The sequence below is a fragment of the Gopherus flavomarginatus genome, chromosome 7 (genome assembly GCF_025201925.1).
Source record: "Gopherus flavomarginatus isolate rGopFla2 chromosome 7, rGopFla2.mat.asm, whole genome shotgun sequence".
Classification (NCBI taxonomy): domain Eukaryota; kingdom Metazoa; phylum Chordata; order Testudines; family Testudinidae; genus Gopherus; species Gopherus flavomarginatus.
This window is the reverse complement of record NC_066623.1, coordinates 91,652,628-91,670,530: the sequence shown is the minus strand read 5'-3', so window position 1 is coordinate 91,670,530 and position 17,903 is coordinate 91,652,628. Positions and strand designations below refer to the sequence as shown.

At 43.7% G+C, this 17,903-nt stretch overlaps 2 protein-coding genes across 12 annotated transcripts in view; one reads left to right on the top strand and one right to left on the bottom strand.

The window, feature by feature from the left end:
- USP33 (ubiquitin specific peptidase 33) overlaps positions 1 to 7,127 on the bottom strand; it is a 92,001-nt gene extending 84,874 nt beyond the window's left edge. For 4 of the 8 annotated variants that reach the window (XM_050961857.1, XM_050961860.1, XM_050961862.1 and 1 more), the window contains exon 1: positions 6,590 to 6,811. The gene's annotated coding sequence lies outside the window, so the exon portion shown is untranslated. Of the gene's footprint in view, positions 1 to 6,517; positions 6,541 to 6,589; positions 6,816 to 7,033 lie in introns of those variants that run through there. The other 4 variants (XR_007775425.1, XM_050961858.1, XM_050961861.1 and 1 more) reach the window with 4 other exon arrangements.
- Positions 7,128 to 7,356: 229 nt separating this feature from the next.
- The window catches only part of MIGA1 (mitoguardin 1), a 67,201-nt gene continuing 56,654 nt past the window's right edge, over positions 7,357 to 17,903 (top strand). For 3 of the 4 annotated variants that reach the window (XM_050961882.1, XM_050961883.1, XM_050961879.1), the window contains exons 1-4: positions 7,391 to 7,434; positions 8,849 to 9,740; positions 15,774 to 15,951; positions 16,514 to 16,650. In XM_050961882.1, the coding sequence (XP_050817839.1) occupies positions 9,642 to 9,740; positions 15,774 to 15,951; positions 16,514 to 16,650 (414 nt within the window). In that variant the 5' untranslated portion in view covers positions 7,391 to 7,434; positions 8,849 to 9,641. Of the gene's footprint in view, positions 7,435 to 8,848; positions 9,741 to 15,773; positions 15,952 to 16,513; positions 16,651 to 17,903 lie in introns of all 4 variants that reach the window. The other variant, XM_050961880.1, reaches the window with a different exon arrangement.

Here is a 17,903-nt window from a genome sequence, read left to right as displayed (position 1 = left end):
CCAAAATGTTCTGACTTGGCAAGGCTAGAATATTGTTGCAAACCAGTACAAACATCTTCCAAGCCCAGCAATTAGAAGTTAAAAAAATGTCATACCCAAGACCAAACTGCAACTAGAGAAGTGTTCCTCAAATTATTTAAACCAAGTATCTATTTGCAGAATAACTTTAATTTTCCTGACAAATGCTGCAATGAAGATAAGTTTATATTCATTTTGATCCAAAAACCGAACTGTACTTAAAAAAAAAATGAAAGTTTGCTCTTACACATTTTCTTACAATTAGATAAAATCTAAGCTGAAGTGAAAGTTTCAAAATGATGAATCCTCCACAATTTCCTTTAACATTAATAAACTCCAGTTAGAATGAAGAAAGCCACTGAGTATATGGAAGGAGTAGCAGAAATGAAGGCTTCTTTTTGCACTTATTACAAGCCCTACCATGGCATTAGAAATGGGTGACTGGGTTTTGAATAAAGTCTACACAAGCTGAAAACCTCAGTACTGTTTTAAGGCTGAAGATCAACACAAATGCTTCACTTAGAAAGGAAGGGTATGATGGATTAGTAAGGCCTAAAGGCTTAATTATTTTATGTAATAAGATTTCTGAATGTACTACTCCCGGTAATACAACGCAAGCTAGCAGTGAGTTCATCTTGTATTACTGGATTAGTAACTAACAAGCTGCTTTAAATCTCTGGAATTGTGCCTTGAGTCCAACCTGCAATACTGAACAAACTAAGATTGATGAGTTCAGCTGAACCTTTCATGCAGTTAATCCAAGATCACAAATTCAGCTCCTATTTTTCTACATGCAGCCTGTACCAAAGAAAAAATGTGAAAATGGAATCAATAACATATATTCTCACTTATGTCCATCTATGATGAATGACCTCGATTAGCACTAGGCAGCAGCCACTGGCTTATACAGGGAATCCCACACTAATGCCAGACCTTCATACAGATGCGATCAAAGGGCTTCTCTCTTTTTGTTACCAGAATTAATTCTTTCCTTTCTTTCCTTCTATCCCTGTGGCCAAGAAACCAACTCATGTTCTGGTGCCTTATCCTTTCTTGACTACTGTAGTCTCCTCCTTTCTTGCCTCTCCTTTTTCCATTTTCCACCCTTTCTACTCCATCTGAAATACAGGGGCTAAGATTATCTTCCTTTTTCATTGCTCTGACCACATCTCTCCCTCCCACAGTAGCCACTTCTCAAATATCTTCACTGACTTCAAGGTTCTCCTTTAAACTTTCAAAGTACTCCATAAGCTCCACCTCGGTCCTCAGGACTCCATTCCACTTTGTAGTTAGTCCTGTGTCCATGGCTCACTTCCAGCTTGGTGCCCTTTTTCACTCTTATTATTTGTATGGAGGGCCAGGTAGGGAAGGCTGTGCCTCCCCAAACAGCCTGGCCCCTGCCCCCTATTTGCCCCCTCTCACTTCCCGCCCACTGACTGCCCCCCTCAGAACCTCCAACCCATCCAACCCCCCCCCGCTCCTTGTCCCCTGACCGCCCCCTCCTGGGACCCCCGCCCCCATCCAACCTCCCTGCTCTCTCTCCCCTGACTGTCCCAAACCCTATCCATACCTCCCCCCCAGGACTCTCACTCCCTATCCAACCGTACTCTGCTCCTCGTCCCCTGACCACCCCCTCCAGGGACCCCCCACCCCAACTGCCCCCTGGGATCCCACCCCCTTATCCAATCTACCCTGCTCCATGTCCCCTGACTGCCCTCTTGACCCCTATCCACATCCCCTCGTCCTGACAGGCCCCCCGGGACTCCCACTTCCAACCTTCCTTGTTCCCCATCCCCTGACTGACCCCACAACCACCTCCTTCTCTCTGACTGCCCCCCAGGACCTCCCACTCCCTTACCCAACCCCACCTTTCCCAGCTCCCTTACCAGCAGCAGGAGCTCGCAGCCACAATACCCAGCCAGAACCAGCTGAGCTCCCCATGCTGCCCAGCAGGAGCGGCGGGCCAGAGTGCGGCCTGTGCGGCTGCAGGGGAGGAGGGACTGCAGGGGAGGGACCGGGGACTAGGCTCTGGCCAGGAGCTCAGGGGCCAGGTAGGACGGTCCCATGGGCCGGATGTGGCCCATGGGCCGTAGTTTGCCCACGTCTGATCTAGAGGACCCAGCTGAGATTGAGACCCCACTGTTCCTGGTAACATACATACACTGAAAGATAGGTGTCACAGGTTGGCATCCCTGGAGTGCAGTCTGGGAGCTGTGAGAAACCGCTGCATACCTATAACCACAGCTAAGTTGGCCCAGCTCACAGTGCTTTCTATGGTTGGAAACACAGCCAGCCTAACCAGGCCCTGTTATCCCCCGGCATGACAGCAGGTGGCGCCACACATCCAAGATGAGCTACCTGAGAGAACAGCTTCACCCAATCCACTTAAATACATACAACAGACAGCAGCCAAACTTTCCAGCTTTCCAGATTCATGTCCTTGTAGTGTCATAGCAGCCATTACTTAAAGTCTGTCTGCAGCATTCTCAGGAAGGCTCACTAGGCAGGGGATAAGCTTCTTCTAAGGCCTACTGTTTTCCTAACGGCCCATTGCTCTGAATAGGCCCTTCCCTGCCATCTAGATTGAAAGCATCTTGCCTAGTGGGCATCACCCGGGTGTAACTACATTTGAAACACAGATACAGTCAATATTCATAACTTCAGATACAAAAGTGATATATGCATATAGGTAGGATAGGCATATTCAACAAATCATCACTTTACCAATGACATCCTACATGACTCATCTTGCATAATATGCATCATAATTATGCCACAATCATATCATAATATCATGAAAAATATGGGGTGCAGTGTCACAACAAGGTCTACCCCAAAAAAAGTAGGCACAAAGGATAAAAAGGGAAACAAATGCACAGAGAACTGAACCAACTCAATGAGGAGGGAAAAATAACAACAGAAAATGTGAAAATGGCAGAGGTGCTTAATGACTTGTTTTGGTTTTCACCAAGAAGTTTGGCAGTGATTGGACATCTAACATAGTGAATGCCAGTGAAAATGCGTTACGATCAGAAGAGGCTAAAATAGGGAAAGAAAAAGTTAAAAATTATTTAGATGAATTAGATGTCTTCAAGTCACCAGGACCTGATGAAATGCATCCTAGAACACTTAAGGAGCTGACTGAGAAGATATGAACCATTAATGATTATCTTTGAGAAGTCATGGAAGACAGGAGAGATTCCAGAGGACTAGAAAAGGAAAAATATAGTGCACATCTATAAAAAGGGAAATAAGGACAACCCAGGGAATTACAGCTCAGTCAGCTTAATTTCTGTACCTGGAAAGATAATGGAGCAAATAATTAAGCAATCAATTTGCAAACATCTAGACAATAATAAGGCGATAAGTAACAGTCAGTATGGATTTGTCAAGAACAAATCATGTCAAACCAACCTGACAGCTTTCTTTGTCAGGGTAACTAGCCTTGTGGACTGGGAAAGCAGTAGACGTGGTATATCTTGATGTTAGTAAGGCTTTTGATACAGTCTTGCATGACCTTTTCATAAAGAAACTAGGGAAATGCAACCTAGATGGAGCTACAATACTGTCGATGCAAAACTGGTTGGAAAACCATTCCCAGAGAGTAGTTATCAGCGGTTCACAGTCATGCTGGAAGGGCATAACAGGTGGGGTCCCTCAGGGATCAGTTCTGGGTCCGGTTCTGTTCAATATCTTCATCAGTGATTTCCATAATGGCATAGAGGGTACACTTTTAAAGTCTGCGGACATACCAAGCTGGGAGGGATTGCAAGTGCTTTGGAGGATAGGATTATAATTTAAAATGATCTGGACAAACTGGAGAAATGGTCTGAAGTAAATAGGATGAAATTCAATAAGGACAAATGCACAGTACTCCACTTAAGAAGAAACAATCAGTTGCATTCATAAAAAATGGGAAATGACTGCCTAGGAAAAAGTACTGTGGAAAGGGATCTTGGGGTCATAGTGGACCACAAGCTAAATGTGAGTCAACAGTGTAACACTGTTGCAAAAAAGCAAACATGATTTTGGGATGTACAGTCAAATCTCGCAATAATGCGCCCTGCCATAACGCAAAATCGCATATAATGCGTTCATAAGTTGGCTGCCCTTTAAGGCCTAATACCAGTGGTCTCCAACGCCATGGCCCCCGCCTAGTGCCCAGCAGGGGAGAGAAGCTGTGGCCCCAGCCCTGGCTGCGGGTGCTCACTGTCCCCATCAAGCACGGGGCTATGGCTTCTCTCCGGCTTGGAGAGAAGCTGCGGCCCCCACGCCTGCTGGGGACAGAGAACTCCAGGGGTGCGGGTGCTGGTGCTAGCTGTCCCCTGCAGGTGTGGGGCCGTGGCTTCTCTCCGGCTTCAAGAGGAACCATGGCCCTGTGCCTGCCGGGGACAGAGAACTCCAGGGCTGCAGGTGCACTAGGTGGAGCACATCAATGCACTGACTTAAACTGACCGGCTTGAAACCCCGCTATACCGGGACCCCTCATTTATCGCGATGGAATTTTTTGGACCCCAAACATCGTGTTATAGCGGGGTTTCACTGTATTAGCATGAGTGTTGTAAGCGAGACACAAGAAGAAATTCTTCTGCTCTATTCTGCGCTGATTAGGCCTCAACTGGAGTATTGTGTCCAGTTCTGGGCATCACATTTCAGGAAGGATGTAGACAAATTGGAGAAAGTCCAGAAAAGAGCAACAAAAATGGTCTATAAAACATGATCTATGAGAGAAGATTGAAAAATATTCAGTTTGTTGAGTCTGGAAAAGAGAAGACAGAGGGGACATGATAACAGTTTTCAAGTATGTAAAAGGCTGTTATGAGGAGGAGGGAGAAAAATTATTCTTCTTAACCTCTGAGGATAGGACAAGAAGCAATAGGCTTAAATTGCAGCAAGGGAGGTTTAGTTTGGACATTAGGAAAAACTTCCTGTCAGGGTGGTTAAGCCCTGGAATAAATTGCGTAGAGAGGTTGTGGAATCTCCATCATTGGAGATTTTTAAGAGCAGGTTAGACAAACACCCGTTATGAATGGTCTAGATAATTAGTCCTTCCACAAGTGCAGGGGACTGGACTAGATGATCCCTTCCAGTTCTATGATTCTATGAACAGTAACAGAGTTGGGAACAGAACCCAAATCTCCTCATTCATAGTTCGCTGTCCTACCCACTGGACCATTATGCCTCTCAGGTGGCTACTGTTCACTTGGAAAAACCTTCCAGTTAATGTGTTCCTACTTCCCTCTGTTGTCTTCCCAAAAGCTTCTATCAGCATGTTCATTCTATCAAGCACTCATCTCTATGGCTATTAGCCAATATGGTCAGGGGAACAATCCCACTCTACAATGTCCCTAAACCTCCAACTGCCAGAAGCTGGGACTGGATGACAGAGGATGGATCACTCATAATTACTCTATCCTGTTCATTCCCTCAGAAGCACCTGGCACTGGACATTTTCAGAAGATAGGATACTGGGTTAGATGGACCACAGCACTGATCCAGTATGGACATTCTTATGTTCTTGTATATTGTACCATATGGTCATTGAACCAATCATGCCTTTGCTTTTCAAGATATGGACCTGTTACCTATTTAGCACATTTTCATTTACCATGTAAGTGCCCCCCGGACCGGTGGCCAGGACCCAGGCATCGTGAGTGCCACTGAAAATCAGCTCAGGTGCCGCCTTTGGCATCCGTGCCATAGGTTGCCTACCCCTGATTTAGTCCTTTCAAAAATCCTGCTACAATAGGTCTTCATCTCCTTCAGTAGTAATTTCCTCATGTTGACCATAAATTGCACAAAGAACAGCTTTTCACATTTATTTTGAGCATCTTTGTTCCTGCATTAAGAGGTATGAGAAAAGGAACATCGCTTTTATTTTCACTTTATCCTTTAGTTTACCAATTGACTAAAGATGCTTTACATTCTTCTTCCCAGTAGTAATCTCCATCCATACATCTATTCTATCCTTACAACATCAACAACACTATCAGCCCAGACACAAAACGTACTTTTCCACAGTTATTATGAAATACTGCCGTATTGTTGTCAACTGACAACAACATGTTCAGTGACAACACTGAGAAGAACAGAAGAAAATATTCTATCTGCTCTGAGATGCGAAACTCAGCCTAGGAAAGTAGTATTTTTACAGGCAAACCATTTTCATTACCCTTTGTTCTTGTAATTCCTGTGCTCTCTCAATAAAAGGAAACTCAACATAAAACCACACTCAAAACGAGAGTATGCTCTTTAGGTCTAAGGTCATTTGTTTATATTTTCCATCCTATTCTGATACATCCAAACAACTCATTTACTTTTTTTTTTAATTAAAAATTCCACTAACAGCACAAGGAACTGTACACCCCAATTCTATGAGGATTCTGCTAGTGCAGAGCACACCATCATATAGAAGTTTAGATTGATTTTCACACCAATGAGCCTACTGCAGTGTTTGTTTGGCACATTTTATCTATTGCACAGCACTGCTTACACTTACAGCGGCGCCGAGCAGACCCCGCCGGACACGGGCCCATGGCAGGCCCATTACACAGCGCAACCAAGGACAAACCTGCATAGCGGCGACCAGCCCCGCCCCTGGTGCTGGCCTCTCCACCGCGCTCCCTCCCGCCGGCTACCGCAGCCCCGCTCGTTAGTTACGGACCGAGCAGCCCCTCCCGCACGGCCGGCTCGGGGAGTAGCAGTGACCGGGGACAGGCTCTACATGACCGCCGCCTCGGAGGGGCCGGGACACCGGCGGCGGCCTCGCTCGCGGAGGGCGGATCCGAAGGGGGGGCCGTGCCGGGCCCGAGGGGGGCCGGGGCAGCGCTGGGGATTGGCCGAGGCGGCCGTGTCAGAGCTCAGGCGCGAGGGGAAGGGCGCCGCCCGCCTCAGGGAAGGAGCCACCAAGGACCGGGTCATTTCTCCGCAGCAAGGACCCAGCGCCCAGACGAGGCGGCAGGCGACATGCGGAGGTTGGCGTCCGGGCCGAGGACTCGCTGCGCGGCAGCCTTACCTGGTTCGCGGTGCCCAGCTCACAGGAACCCACTATTCGCTTGTCCCTCGCTGCCCGCAGCGGCGGTTCCTTCCGCTTCGCCTGCGGCTGTCTGCCCCGGACGCTGATGTGCGCCCCTCACAAAGATGGCGGTGCTTGCTTGTATGTCCCGCACACATTCCGATAGCTTCGCCCCGCACAAAGATGGCGGTATGCGTATCTCATACACGGGTTTGTCCCGCACTAAGATGGCGGTGACTGACTCTCGCGCTGTATTACCCATGTGGTGTAGAAGACTCCTCCCTCCCGCCCGTGTTTCTTTTTTTTTGACACCGGAAGTAGATCGCCTGTCTGTCGCCTAGCAGCGGGCGGGTGAGGGCGCTGCAGGGGCAGGCACTGGTTGCTGTTCTCACCGCTGGCAGGTAACTTGGGGCGTCGGCTGGAGCCCTGCAGCGCAGCCTGGGTGGGAGCGAGCTTCTGTTTGCCCGTGGTGGGTGCTGTGTGTTCGTCCCTTAGCTGGCTGCGGCCATTTCTCGGCGTGGGTCCTGCTCCTGACCGGGTAAGGGCAGAGCGAGGCCGCTCACTGGTCCCGCCCGGGTCGCTCCGCCCTGGCCTCGGGGGTGGCCCCGAACCGGTGCAGCGCGTAGACTGAGCTGTGAGCGGGTCCCGGTGGCACGGGGGGCTCGGTGCTGCCCAGACGCAGTGACCGGGCCTTTGCGCGCGCAGACCGGGTGGGTGCTAAGCGAGGGGCCCATGAGCACCTAGCGCGGAGCACTACGCCAGGTAGAGGCGGCTGTCATCATCCCGGGGCAGTGTGTGGCAGGCGGCCGGGGTTTGCTACCGCTAGCCCGCCTGAGGCGGGGACAAGGATGCTCTGTTCACAGCGCCTCGGAGGTGGGGCCAACAGAGAGGGATAAGGATCGTCCTTCTCCAGGAACATTAGGGGGACAGAGTCCAGGCTGGGTGGATAGTTTAGGACGGAGAGAAATTTCTTTGCCTTTCCCCATACGATGGGGTGGCCAGACTGCAGCGTGAGCTGTATGTACTATCCGAGGGGTAGCAGTCTGGATCTGTAAAAGCAGCTACAAGTCCTGTGGCACCTGATAGACTAACAGATGTTTTGGAGCATGAGCTTTCGTGGGTGAATACCCACTTCCTCGGATGCATGGCATGAAAGCTCATGCTCCAAAACATCTATTAGTCTATCAGGTGCCACAGGACTCTTCGCTGCTATATGGACTATGCAGCTCTTTTACCGTTAAAGTGTGACTCATGGATTCCCCCGCTATATATCCCCCTCTCCCTCCATTCTCTGCCTATCAGACTGATGGGGAGAGCTTGGAGCTTCTGCGGTTAACCCCCCCTGCCCCAAGCTTGAGTTAGGTCCTACCAGACATGCTTCCCTTCTTATCCTCAGTGACCCCTCCTTGCAGCTCCCAAGTGTTAGCTCCATGTGGAGAGACAGTGGTAAACAGGTAGGAGCTGCAGGGAGAGGCCTCTGCTTTAGCTCTACAAAGAGAGGCAGCCCCAAGCAGCAGTTTTCCCTGCTGCTCCCAGCTGTTTGCTGCTGCCTTTCACCATGGCCACAGCTTGCCAGATCCAGCAGCTGCCCTGCAGGGAGGAGGCCTGGCAGCACCATGTGACTGAGATGGTCCAGCAAACCCTGGCAAAAATCTGGGAGGCCTATGCATTGCCTCTGACTTCTGCCAGCAGAGAGAGGGGTCTTGGGGCTTCAGCCCGACCGGGTGAGTCTGCCAGGTCTTGGGGCTTCAGCAGAAGCAGGGCTGAAGCCCCGAGCCCTGGCAGTTACACCCCAAATCTTCGTATCCTACTCAGATGGTCTCCTCCTGCCATATGATGATCTACTTGACAGGTACCAAATGGCCTGTCTCTACAACTGACCCTACAGCCTGTCTTTGTGGGCCTTCTGCTCTTTTGTTTTCTCCAGTAAGTAGTTTGTCCAAAGGAGACTGGTATCTAATATTCTTACTACATTTTACTTTATATCTGGCTTTATTGAGAGTAAATAGTAAAATTCCCTTTAAGAAATGAAACTGCAGCAACTTTGAGCAGCCATGTTATTCCCCATTGTGTGATTGTAGGAGATTCCTACTTTAAAGGGAAGAGAAGCTCCTTCAGGTGCATAAACTCTATGGTCACTGATTATTCAATTTTAAGATTTCCAAATCTTTTTAGACAGCAGATTTTGTTTTCTAAGAAATAGAGATCATGACTTGCAGAAGTAAATTTGATATGGGGATTATGCATAATAAAATAAATAAAGTCTCTATCTTGCAAGCTGTTCCATGTGTGGATCCCCATGATTCAATATGGGGATCTTTCTTCACAGAGCAATTAAAAGTATTTTGGCCTAATTTTATCTGTTTTTCACCCTATTCTTGGTAGTTGCTACTGAGAACACTAGTTTCACCCCTTCATATAAACGTTATCCAAAATAAACATGCATCCTATAATGTTAGGTTTTTGGAAGTTTTCAGAAGAAAACTATGTATATGCTTGTGATATATAATTTAACATGTAATTTTCATTTGGCAGACTGAGAGGTACATGTGTGACTAAATGTTTTCGAGGTAGTTTCACTTAATGATGTTATGGGAGAGAAGGAGCCATGTCAGAAGAAGCTGTTAGTGAGACACACTTTTCTTTGAGGACAGCAGCTTTACGAGTATTTGATTTTCCCCTTTCCTGGTATTATTCTGTCATCCAGGTAATTAATATATTTCAGTAGTCTCATTTGTGGTGGTCTTTTTTTAGAAACAGATCTGAAAATGTTTTGTGGTTAATTTTTACAATGTTTGTTTTAAATAATAGTTATTCTGTGCATAATATTTGGTAGTAGCAGAGGCTACTCTCTCTGCATTAGTATATGCCGGGGTGGCCAACCTGTGGCTCCATAACCACATCCAGCTCTTCAGAAGTTTATATGTGGCTCCTTGTATAGGCACCAACTCTGGGGCTGTAGCTACAGGTGCCAATTTTCCAATGTGCAGGGGGATGCTCAGTGCTCAACCCTTGGCTCTGCCACAAGCCCTGCCCCCCACTCCACCCCTTCCATCTCCTCCTCTGAATCTGCTGTGCCTTTGCTTCCCCCAACCTCTCCACCCAGCCTTCTGCATGCCATGAAACAGCTAATTGGGAGGTGTGAGGAGGGAGGGGGAGGCACTGATTGGCGGGGCTGCCAGTGGGCGGGAGGTGCTGGGAGTTGGGTGGGAGGTTGATGATGGGGCTGCTGACGTGTTACTGTGGCTCTTTGGCAATGTACATTGGTAAATTCTGTCTCCTTCTCAGGCTCAGGATGGTCACCCTTGGTATATGCCTTCATTGCAACAAGTCTCTGTTGATAAGTCAAATATCACACACACTATGTTCAAACATGATTAATCCTTGAATAGTATTGTTTGGTTCATTTGAAAACGTTTTCCTAGAGTGTAAAATTTTTAATGAACTTGTGTTAATGAATTGCCACACTAAATATAAATATTAATGAGGTGAGTGTTATTAATTATCAGATTAATTTACAATACAGTAGAACCTCAGACTTACAGACACCTCAGAAGTGGAGGTTGTTCATAGCTCTGAAATGTTCCTAATGCTGAATAAAATATTATGGTTGTTCTTTCAAAAGAGGTAGTTGCTAATAGGTATTTTGAAGTAAATTACCAAAATAATTGAAACTGGCATAATTATATAGTGTTACTTGTCAAATAAAATATGCCAAAATTTGCAGAATTCTGAAATATCGTGCACAGAATTTTTAATTTTTTGGCACAGAATTCCCTTGTAGGGTATATATGGCTGAAGAAAAGTCCATGTCCTGTTGCCCTACTATATAGAAAAAGGTGGAATGCTACTAGTCTGTAAAATAAATAAATAAATAAAATAGAAAATTGGATCCAGAACTTGTTCTCCATTTAATCCATACAGCGACAATGACAGGAAATCAAAACTTGATCTACAGTCAGGACAGTCTACAGATGTTTCTAAAAAGTAAATACTGTGATTCATATTTAATTTCCATGTATGAAACCAGTGGCTTCATTAAATACATTATGTATTGAAATACAACTATAAACATTTTTATGGTGTATAACTTCGCATACTTGTTAGTACCCAAAATAAGATTACCTGGTATTTTTCTTGTTTTACTACAAATAATGAGAATAGTCACTGCTGAAATACTCATTCTTTCTCCTGTAAAATCAGCTCAGATCTCAACTCACTGAGTTCGCTGGTCTCACCCTTTGTTGCTGCAATGTTGTAACCAATCTAATGCACTCTATAAATATTGTGTCCAACTCTGGGATTAATTTTATATCCTAAGGCTCTCCTTTATGTCTGTTTAATTTTTTGCCATCACATCTGCTTGCACAATTGCATGAAAAATAAATCAGAATATCCAATTAATTTTTTTTAAAACCTGAATCCTATGTAATTCATTATTATAAATAATTGCAACTAGACTTTGATTTAAATACCTGTGTGTATTCTTAAATATTCTCCTGATATTTGCTCACTGTCATCTTGTTTTGTAGTGCTGTTCGGTTTTTAATACTTTTCTCTTTGGATTAATTCTGACAACAGCATTTATTAGGGAGGTCAAGCGATTAAAAAATTAATCGTGATTAATCACGCTGTTAATAATAGAATACTATTTATATAAAATATTTTTGGACGTCTTACATATTTTCAAATACATTAATTTCAATTACAACACAGAATATAAACTGTACAACTTAATAAATATTTGCACTGTACAAATAAGAGTATTTTTCAATTCACCTAATACAAATACTATAGTGCAATCTCCTTATCATGAAAGTTGAACTTACAGATTTAGAATTATGTACAAAAAATAACTGTGTTAAAAAATAAAACAATGTAAAACTTTAGAGCCTACAGGTCCGTTCAGTCCTACTTCTTGTTCAGCCTATCGCTCAGACAAACAAGTTTGTTTACATTTGCAGGAGATAATGCTGTCTGCTTCTTGTTTACAATGTCACCTGAAAGTGAGAACAAGTATTCGCATGGTACTGTTGTAGCCAGCGTTGCAAGATATTTATGTGCCAGATGTGCTAAAGATTCAGATGTCCCTTCATGCTTCAACTATCGTTCCAGAGGACATGCGTCCATACTGCTGATGGGTTCTGCTCGATAACGATCCAAAGCAGTGCAGATCAACACGTGTTCATTTTCATCATCTGAGTCAGATGCCACCATAAGAAGGTTGATTTTCTTTTTTGGTGGTTTGGGTTTCCGCATCAGTGCATTGCTCTTCTAAGACTTCTGAAAGCATGCATCACACCCCATCTTGATCAGATTTTGGAAGGCACTTCAAATTCTTAAATCTTGGGTCGAGTACTGTAGTTAGCTTTAGAAATCTCACATTGGTACCTTCTTTGCATTTTGTCAAATCAGCAGTGAAAGTGTTCTTAAAACGAAAAATGTGCTGGGTCATGAGACTACTATAACATGAAATATATGGCAGAATGTGGGTAAAACCATGGACCAAGAGACATACAATTCTCTCCCAAGTTCAGACACAAATTAATTACATTATTTTTTTTAATGAGTGCCATCAGCATGGAAGCATGTCCTCTGCAATAGTGACCAAAGCATGAAGGGACATAGGAATGTTTAGCATATCTGGCGTGTAAATACCTTGCAATGCCAGCTACAAAAGTGCCATGTGAACATCTGTTCTCACTTTCAGGTGACATTATAAATAAGCGGGCAGCATTATCTCCCATAAATGTAAACAAACTTGTTTCTCTTAGCGATTGGCTGAACAAGAAGTAGGACTAAGTGGACTTGCAGGCTCTAAACTTTTACATTGTTTTGCTTGAGTGCAGTTATGTAACAACAACAAAAATCTACATTTGTAAGTTGCACTTTCACAACAAAGAGATTGCACTGTGGTACTTGATGAGGTGAATTGAAAAATACTATTTCTTTTATCATTTTTACATTGCAAATATTTGTAATAAAAATATCAAGTGATTACTGTACACTTTTGTATTCTGTGTTGTAATTGAAATCAATGTATTTGAAAATATAGAAAAACATCCAAAATATTTAATAACTTTATATTGGTATTCTATCTTTTAACAGTGCGATTAGAACTGCAATTAATTGTGATTAATTTTTTTAATCGTGTGACTTAACTGCAACTAATCAACAGCCCTAGTATTTATATAACCTTGTATTTTCAATCTTTGTCTAGAAACTAGATCTACAGCTCTGGCCAAGATGCACTGTGAGGGTGGGGATGAGGGGGCAGAGGTGACTCTAGACCACTTTCCAGTTGTCTTACCCTGGGATTGGCTAAAGGCTGTCCTTGCCTGCAGTGTAATTTGCAACTTCAGGGCTTCTTTAAGTTACACTTGGCTAATTATAGCTCCAAGCAATCTACAGCTGAGGATTGCCAGACAGCTGAGATGCTCCAACCGTGCCCCTATTCTGAGGGTGAGGCATGCTGTAAAACCACTATGCCCACCCTCTGTGGGAGCCCCAAAGTGCTGGGTTTCTGTGTTCTGCTCTCTACCAGCAAAACAGCATAAATCCACTACTTATGATTTAACCTCTTATTTTCCATTTAAATAATTTTTTTCTTTACTTTCCTGAACTGTTTGAAAATCTGAAGTGGCAAAGTTTTGTTAATATTTTTAATTCCAGTTGTTGCATATTTTGACTGTTTCTCATTGGCATCTGAACATTACTGTTTATCACATTATATAGAGCGTGATTCACAGAAGAAATTCATACAAGTTAGAGACTGAGATGCCGTCTAAGGCTATTCTGTTTAATCACCTAGTTTGTTTCTCTGCCAATGCAGAGTTGTACTTTATTGTGCATTTATGATGTCAGGTTTTCTTTAAAATTTAATGTTAAAATTTCAAATGGAAGTGGCCTATATCCAAACAAAACTGTAGAAGTAAAATATCAGTCTGATAGCCAAATACATGTGTTTCAATTAAAAAAAAATGAATAAATTATGTTTCTTAAATTGTGAAAAGAGGAGGGATGCAGATCCAAAAAACATTAGTCCAGTGAGGACTTTGCTGTTCCTCCATGGTTTTTTTTTGTTTCTTTGTTTTTAAAGCTGTTAGCTACTTTTCAAATTATTTATCTATGGTATCTTTGACGGTCACTGAAATTTAGAATTGTTTACCTGAAAGTTTCAGTGTCAATTCCTTAGGTATCCAGTAAAATTGTAATAATGCTTTAAAAATATCCCAACTCTTGGGGTATATCTTTAGTGCAGATTTCACTCAGATGGCTGGCACCCAGGATTGCCCACCTCTGGTGTGAGAAGCCACACTGCAAAGCTATAACTGAGTTACTGTGTCTTCACTGGTGCTGCACTCTCTACTTCTGGGAGAATTCTGCACCAAAAAATTAAAAATTCTGCGTATTTTATTTGTCAAAATAACACAATATAATCTCTCTGGTTTCAATTATTTCAATAATTTATTTAAACTACAATACAATGGATGGAGAATGAGAGTGGGGAGCATTAGAGGAAATCCCCAGCCTCCCTTGCCTAATAGTAATGGAGCTAGGTTTGACCCTTTATTTCTAGTTCTTAGTCAACAAATACGCCTCTACCCTGATACAACTTGAATTCGGATATAACACGGTAAAGCAGTGCTCCGACGGATCAAAGCAAGTTTTCAATATAATGCAATTTCACCTATAACACGGTAAGACTTTTTGCTCCTGAGGACAGCGTTATATCGGGGTAGAGGTGTATATGCAGCCATACGCTCAGTGGTACATCATAGGCAACTGAAGAGTAAATGAGGGCTGGGGAATCAGACTCACAATTTATATTGGCTATTGACCATCTCCAGAAAGGTCAGTAATAAACAATTAATGAAGCACATCTTTTCATCCAAAAATTTAGACCAATTCTAATCACTAAAACACCAGAAGCATTTATAAAGCCATACTGTCCTTTACACCACACCGGCCATGTAAAGGAGTCTTACAACTTTTGCGCCTGTTTTATACTCCTGGGAGAATTCACAAAGATAATGGAAATGATTCACTAAGCAGGCAGGCTGCTACATTTCGCTCTGACTGAGCGGACAGAGCCTGCCCCACACCTACCTCCTCAGAAAAACGCTGAAGCCCTGCTCCTCCATGCCAAGTGTGCCGCAATAGAGAGTGAGAGGAACAGTGATACCCCCCCGCAGAGGATGATTTACATCTCTACTGGCTGCTCTGGGTGCCCAAACCAACCTGCCTGTGCTGCCGGAGAGGGGTGCATGACCACTCTTGTGCCTTCCCTTTGCTTCCATGTCAGAAGTCATTATTCTGCAGGGAAGCAAGTAAATCTGCGGGGGCCCTGAATTCTGTGCACGCGCAGGGATGCAGAATTCCCCCAGGAGTAACTCACCCATGTGTGTCATTAAGGGAACTGGGGACATATCCATGATTCGTTGTGCAGCAGTAAGCCGAGCTGCTCTAATTCTTTCCCAGTGAATTGTGGAAGAACTTGACTATCTTGGGCATACAGGGGGAATTGTGGGAAGGCATTGAAGGACTGTCAGCACAGAAGTGATTTAGACTGTCTTCACTGCAAAGCAGATGGGTTACCTCCAGGTAGCTTTGGTTGAAGGCACCACGGTTCTCAGATTAAAGGGTTTTGTGTGTGGACAGGAGAAGGAATTAGGGGCCATGTCTGAATCAGAGCTTGTGTTAACTCTGCAATGATGACATACTCATGATTTCATTTCAGGTAAAACTTTCCCCTGGGTTGAAGAAGCTGTTTGTAGTAACAGCAGTAAGTGCAGTTTCTGTAATTTTCCTGGCACATCATTTTAAAAGAAAACGTGGAAAGACAAACACAGAAGTGTCACCATGGGAGCCAGGCCATCTTGTATTAGAATGTACTAAAACAGCTGCATCAGAAAAAGGTACATGAGAGAACCAAAGAAGCCTTTTTGTCTTCTCTTAAATAAACCTTTAAATACAATGTAATCAAACTCAAGACAGATTTTTCTTTAATTTTGGAAATAAGGAAACTGTGTTTTGTAATTCTAATGTATTTAAAGAAAATAGAAAATATAGACAAGTGTAACAACAAAAATTAGAACACTATAATAAGTCAGGCAGGCATTGCTCTGATGAAAGCTAATGTTTTAATTATAATCTCTGCAAATAATCTCTTTTAATCAAAAGCTTTTTGAGAGCTAATAGTTAATGTTAAGTTTCCAACAGTTCTGAAGATATATCTTGAATATTGATGGAAGTATTTTTGATATCTTTTAAGAGCAAATTATTTTAATACTGTGCTCATTCTTGCAGGTATTTTGATACTGAATTTCATGTTTACATATAAAAGAAGATAAGATTAACGGATAAAGTTCTTATGTGACATAGTGAATAATTAGATAAAATTCAGAGCTGAACACCTGCTGATATGATATGATGTTTCTGGTTGCAGAAGCTTTAAAAATTAGTCTATCTGTTTATTAGGTTCCAGTTGTTCCAGTAGCAGACAAAACTTGACTCTTTCCTTGAGTTCAGCCAAAGAAAAAGGATCTCAGTCTTGTGTTTATGCAAATGGAGGACTTTTCAGTAAATATTCTGGTTCAGTACAAAGTTTGGCCTCGGTAAGTATTTACTGTGTAACAGATCCTTAAGAACAGCTAACTGAATAAACTGCTGAACTTTAATTTTCACTGCCTATCGTGAATGCACACAATGATTCTCTTGAGCTGAAAATGTCTTGCCGTATGGGCTGCACAATGTCAGAAGGTTAGAGATGCTGGGTGCACTGTAGAAAGACCTATGCGTGGTGAAGCTTAGCTTATCTTCTACATAGGAGCGAGCCAGGTTCCACATGAAAACAGTTTTGAAGGTGGAAGAGGAGCTCTCAAATCCTCTGTTTACTGTGTCTATCTCCCTCTGGACATGTCTTTTACTTTTTTGTGCTAGCACAGCTTAGAGGAGGTCATACAAACCTGGTGTTGGGTAGCTTGGAGCAGTGGGAAGAGGAATTGTTCTTCTTTGAGTGCTGATCTCTATGGGTATTCTCTGTGGGTGTGGATGCCCCTGGGATCATAAATTCTTTGTCATAAAGCAATGTCATAAAGGGTAGTGCAGACTGACCACCTCTCCAATTTCTTTTCTGCTGCTTGGGATCTGGGATTCATTGGGATGGAAACTCCTGTGTCCTTTTCTATTCTTCAGCATTCTGCTGTTTGAATCCATAAATATTGTAATTAGTTTTTAGTGTTAGTTGGGAATCGGGAGTGGGAATTCCCTGTGATTTTGGGCATCTATTATGACCGAAGATCCAGGCATTAAGCATTGCCTGGCCTACCCCTGGGTCCTTGCTGTGAGCAACCCATGAGAGAGCTGCCTGTATTGCCTTCGGGGAAGCTCATGTCTGCTTGAAGTGCAGCATCTTCTGCACTTTCCCTTTGTGTACCAGGCAATCTCATGAATTCAGGATCCAGGGAAAAATTATGGAGCTCTCCACGAGGCTGTTTGGATCCTGCTCCCTCCCGCTACCCTTCCACCTGTCTGGAGTCATCAGGAGGTGGCACCTTTATCTAGTACTAATGGTTTGGAGTCCTCCTCCAAGTACAGGAACTCCAGAAGCAGAAATACAAGCAAGACAAAGACAAGAGGCCCCTCAAGAAGGGTGAAAAATCCCTGCATGAAGCTTCAAAAAATAGATCTGCCTTGCCCCTTCCTCCAGCACCACTCAAGATTCCATGCCCTTGAACAAGTGTACCTGGAGATCACATTTCTTCTAGGTGGTAAAGAGTAGAGTGGAATTTTTTTCACTAAATAGCAATAGTGCCTAGTGAAGCTGTAAAATATCCTATAAAACACAAGGCTAGAGAGAAAGATATTT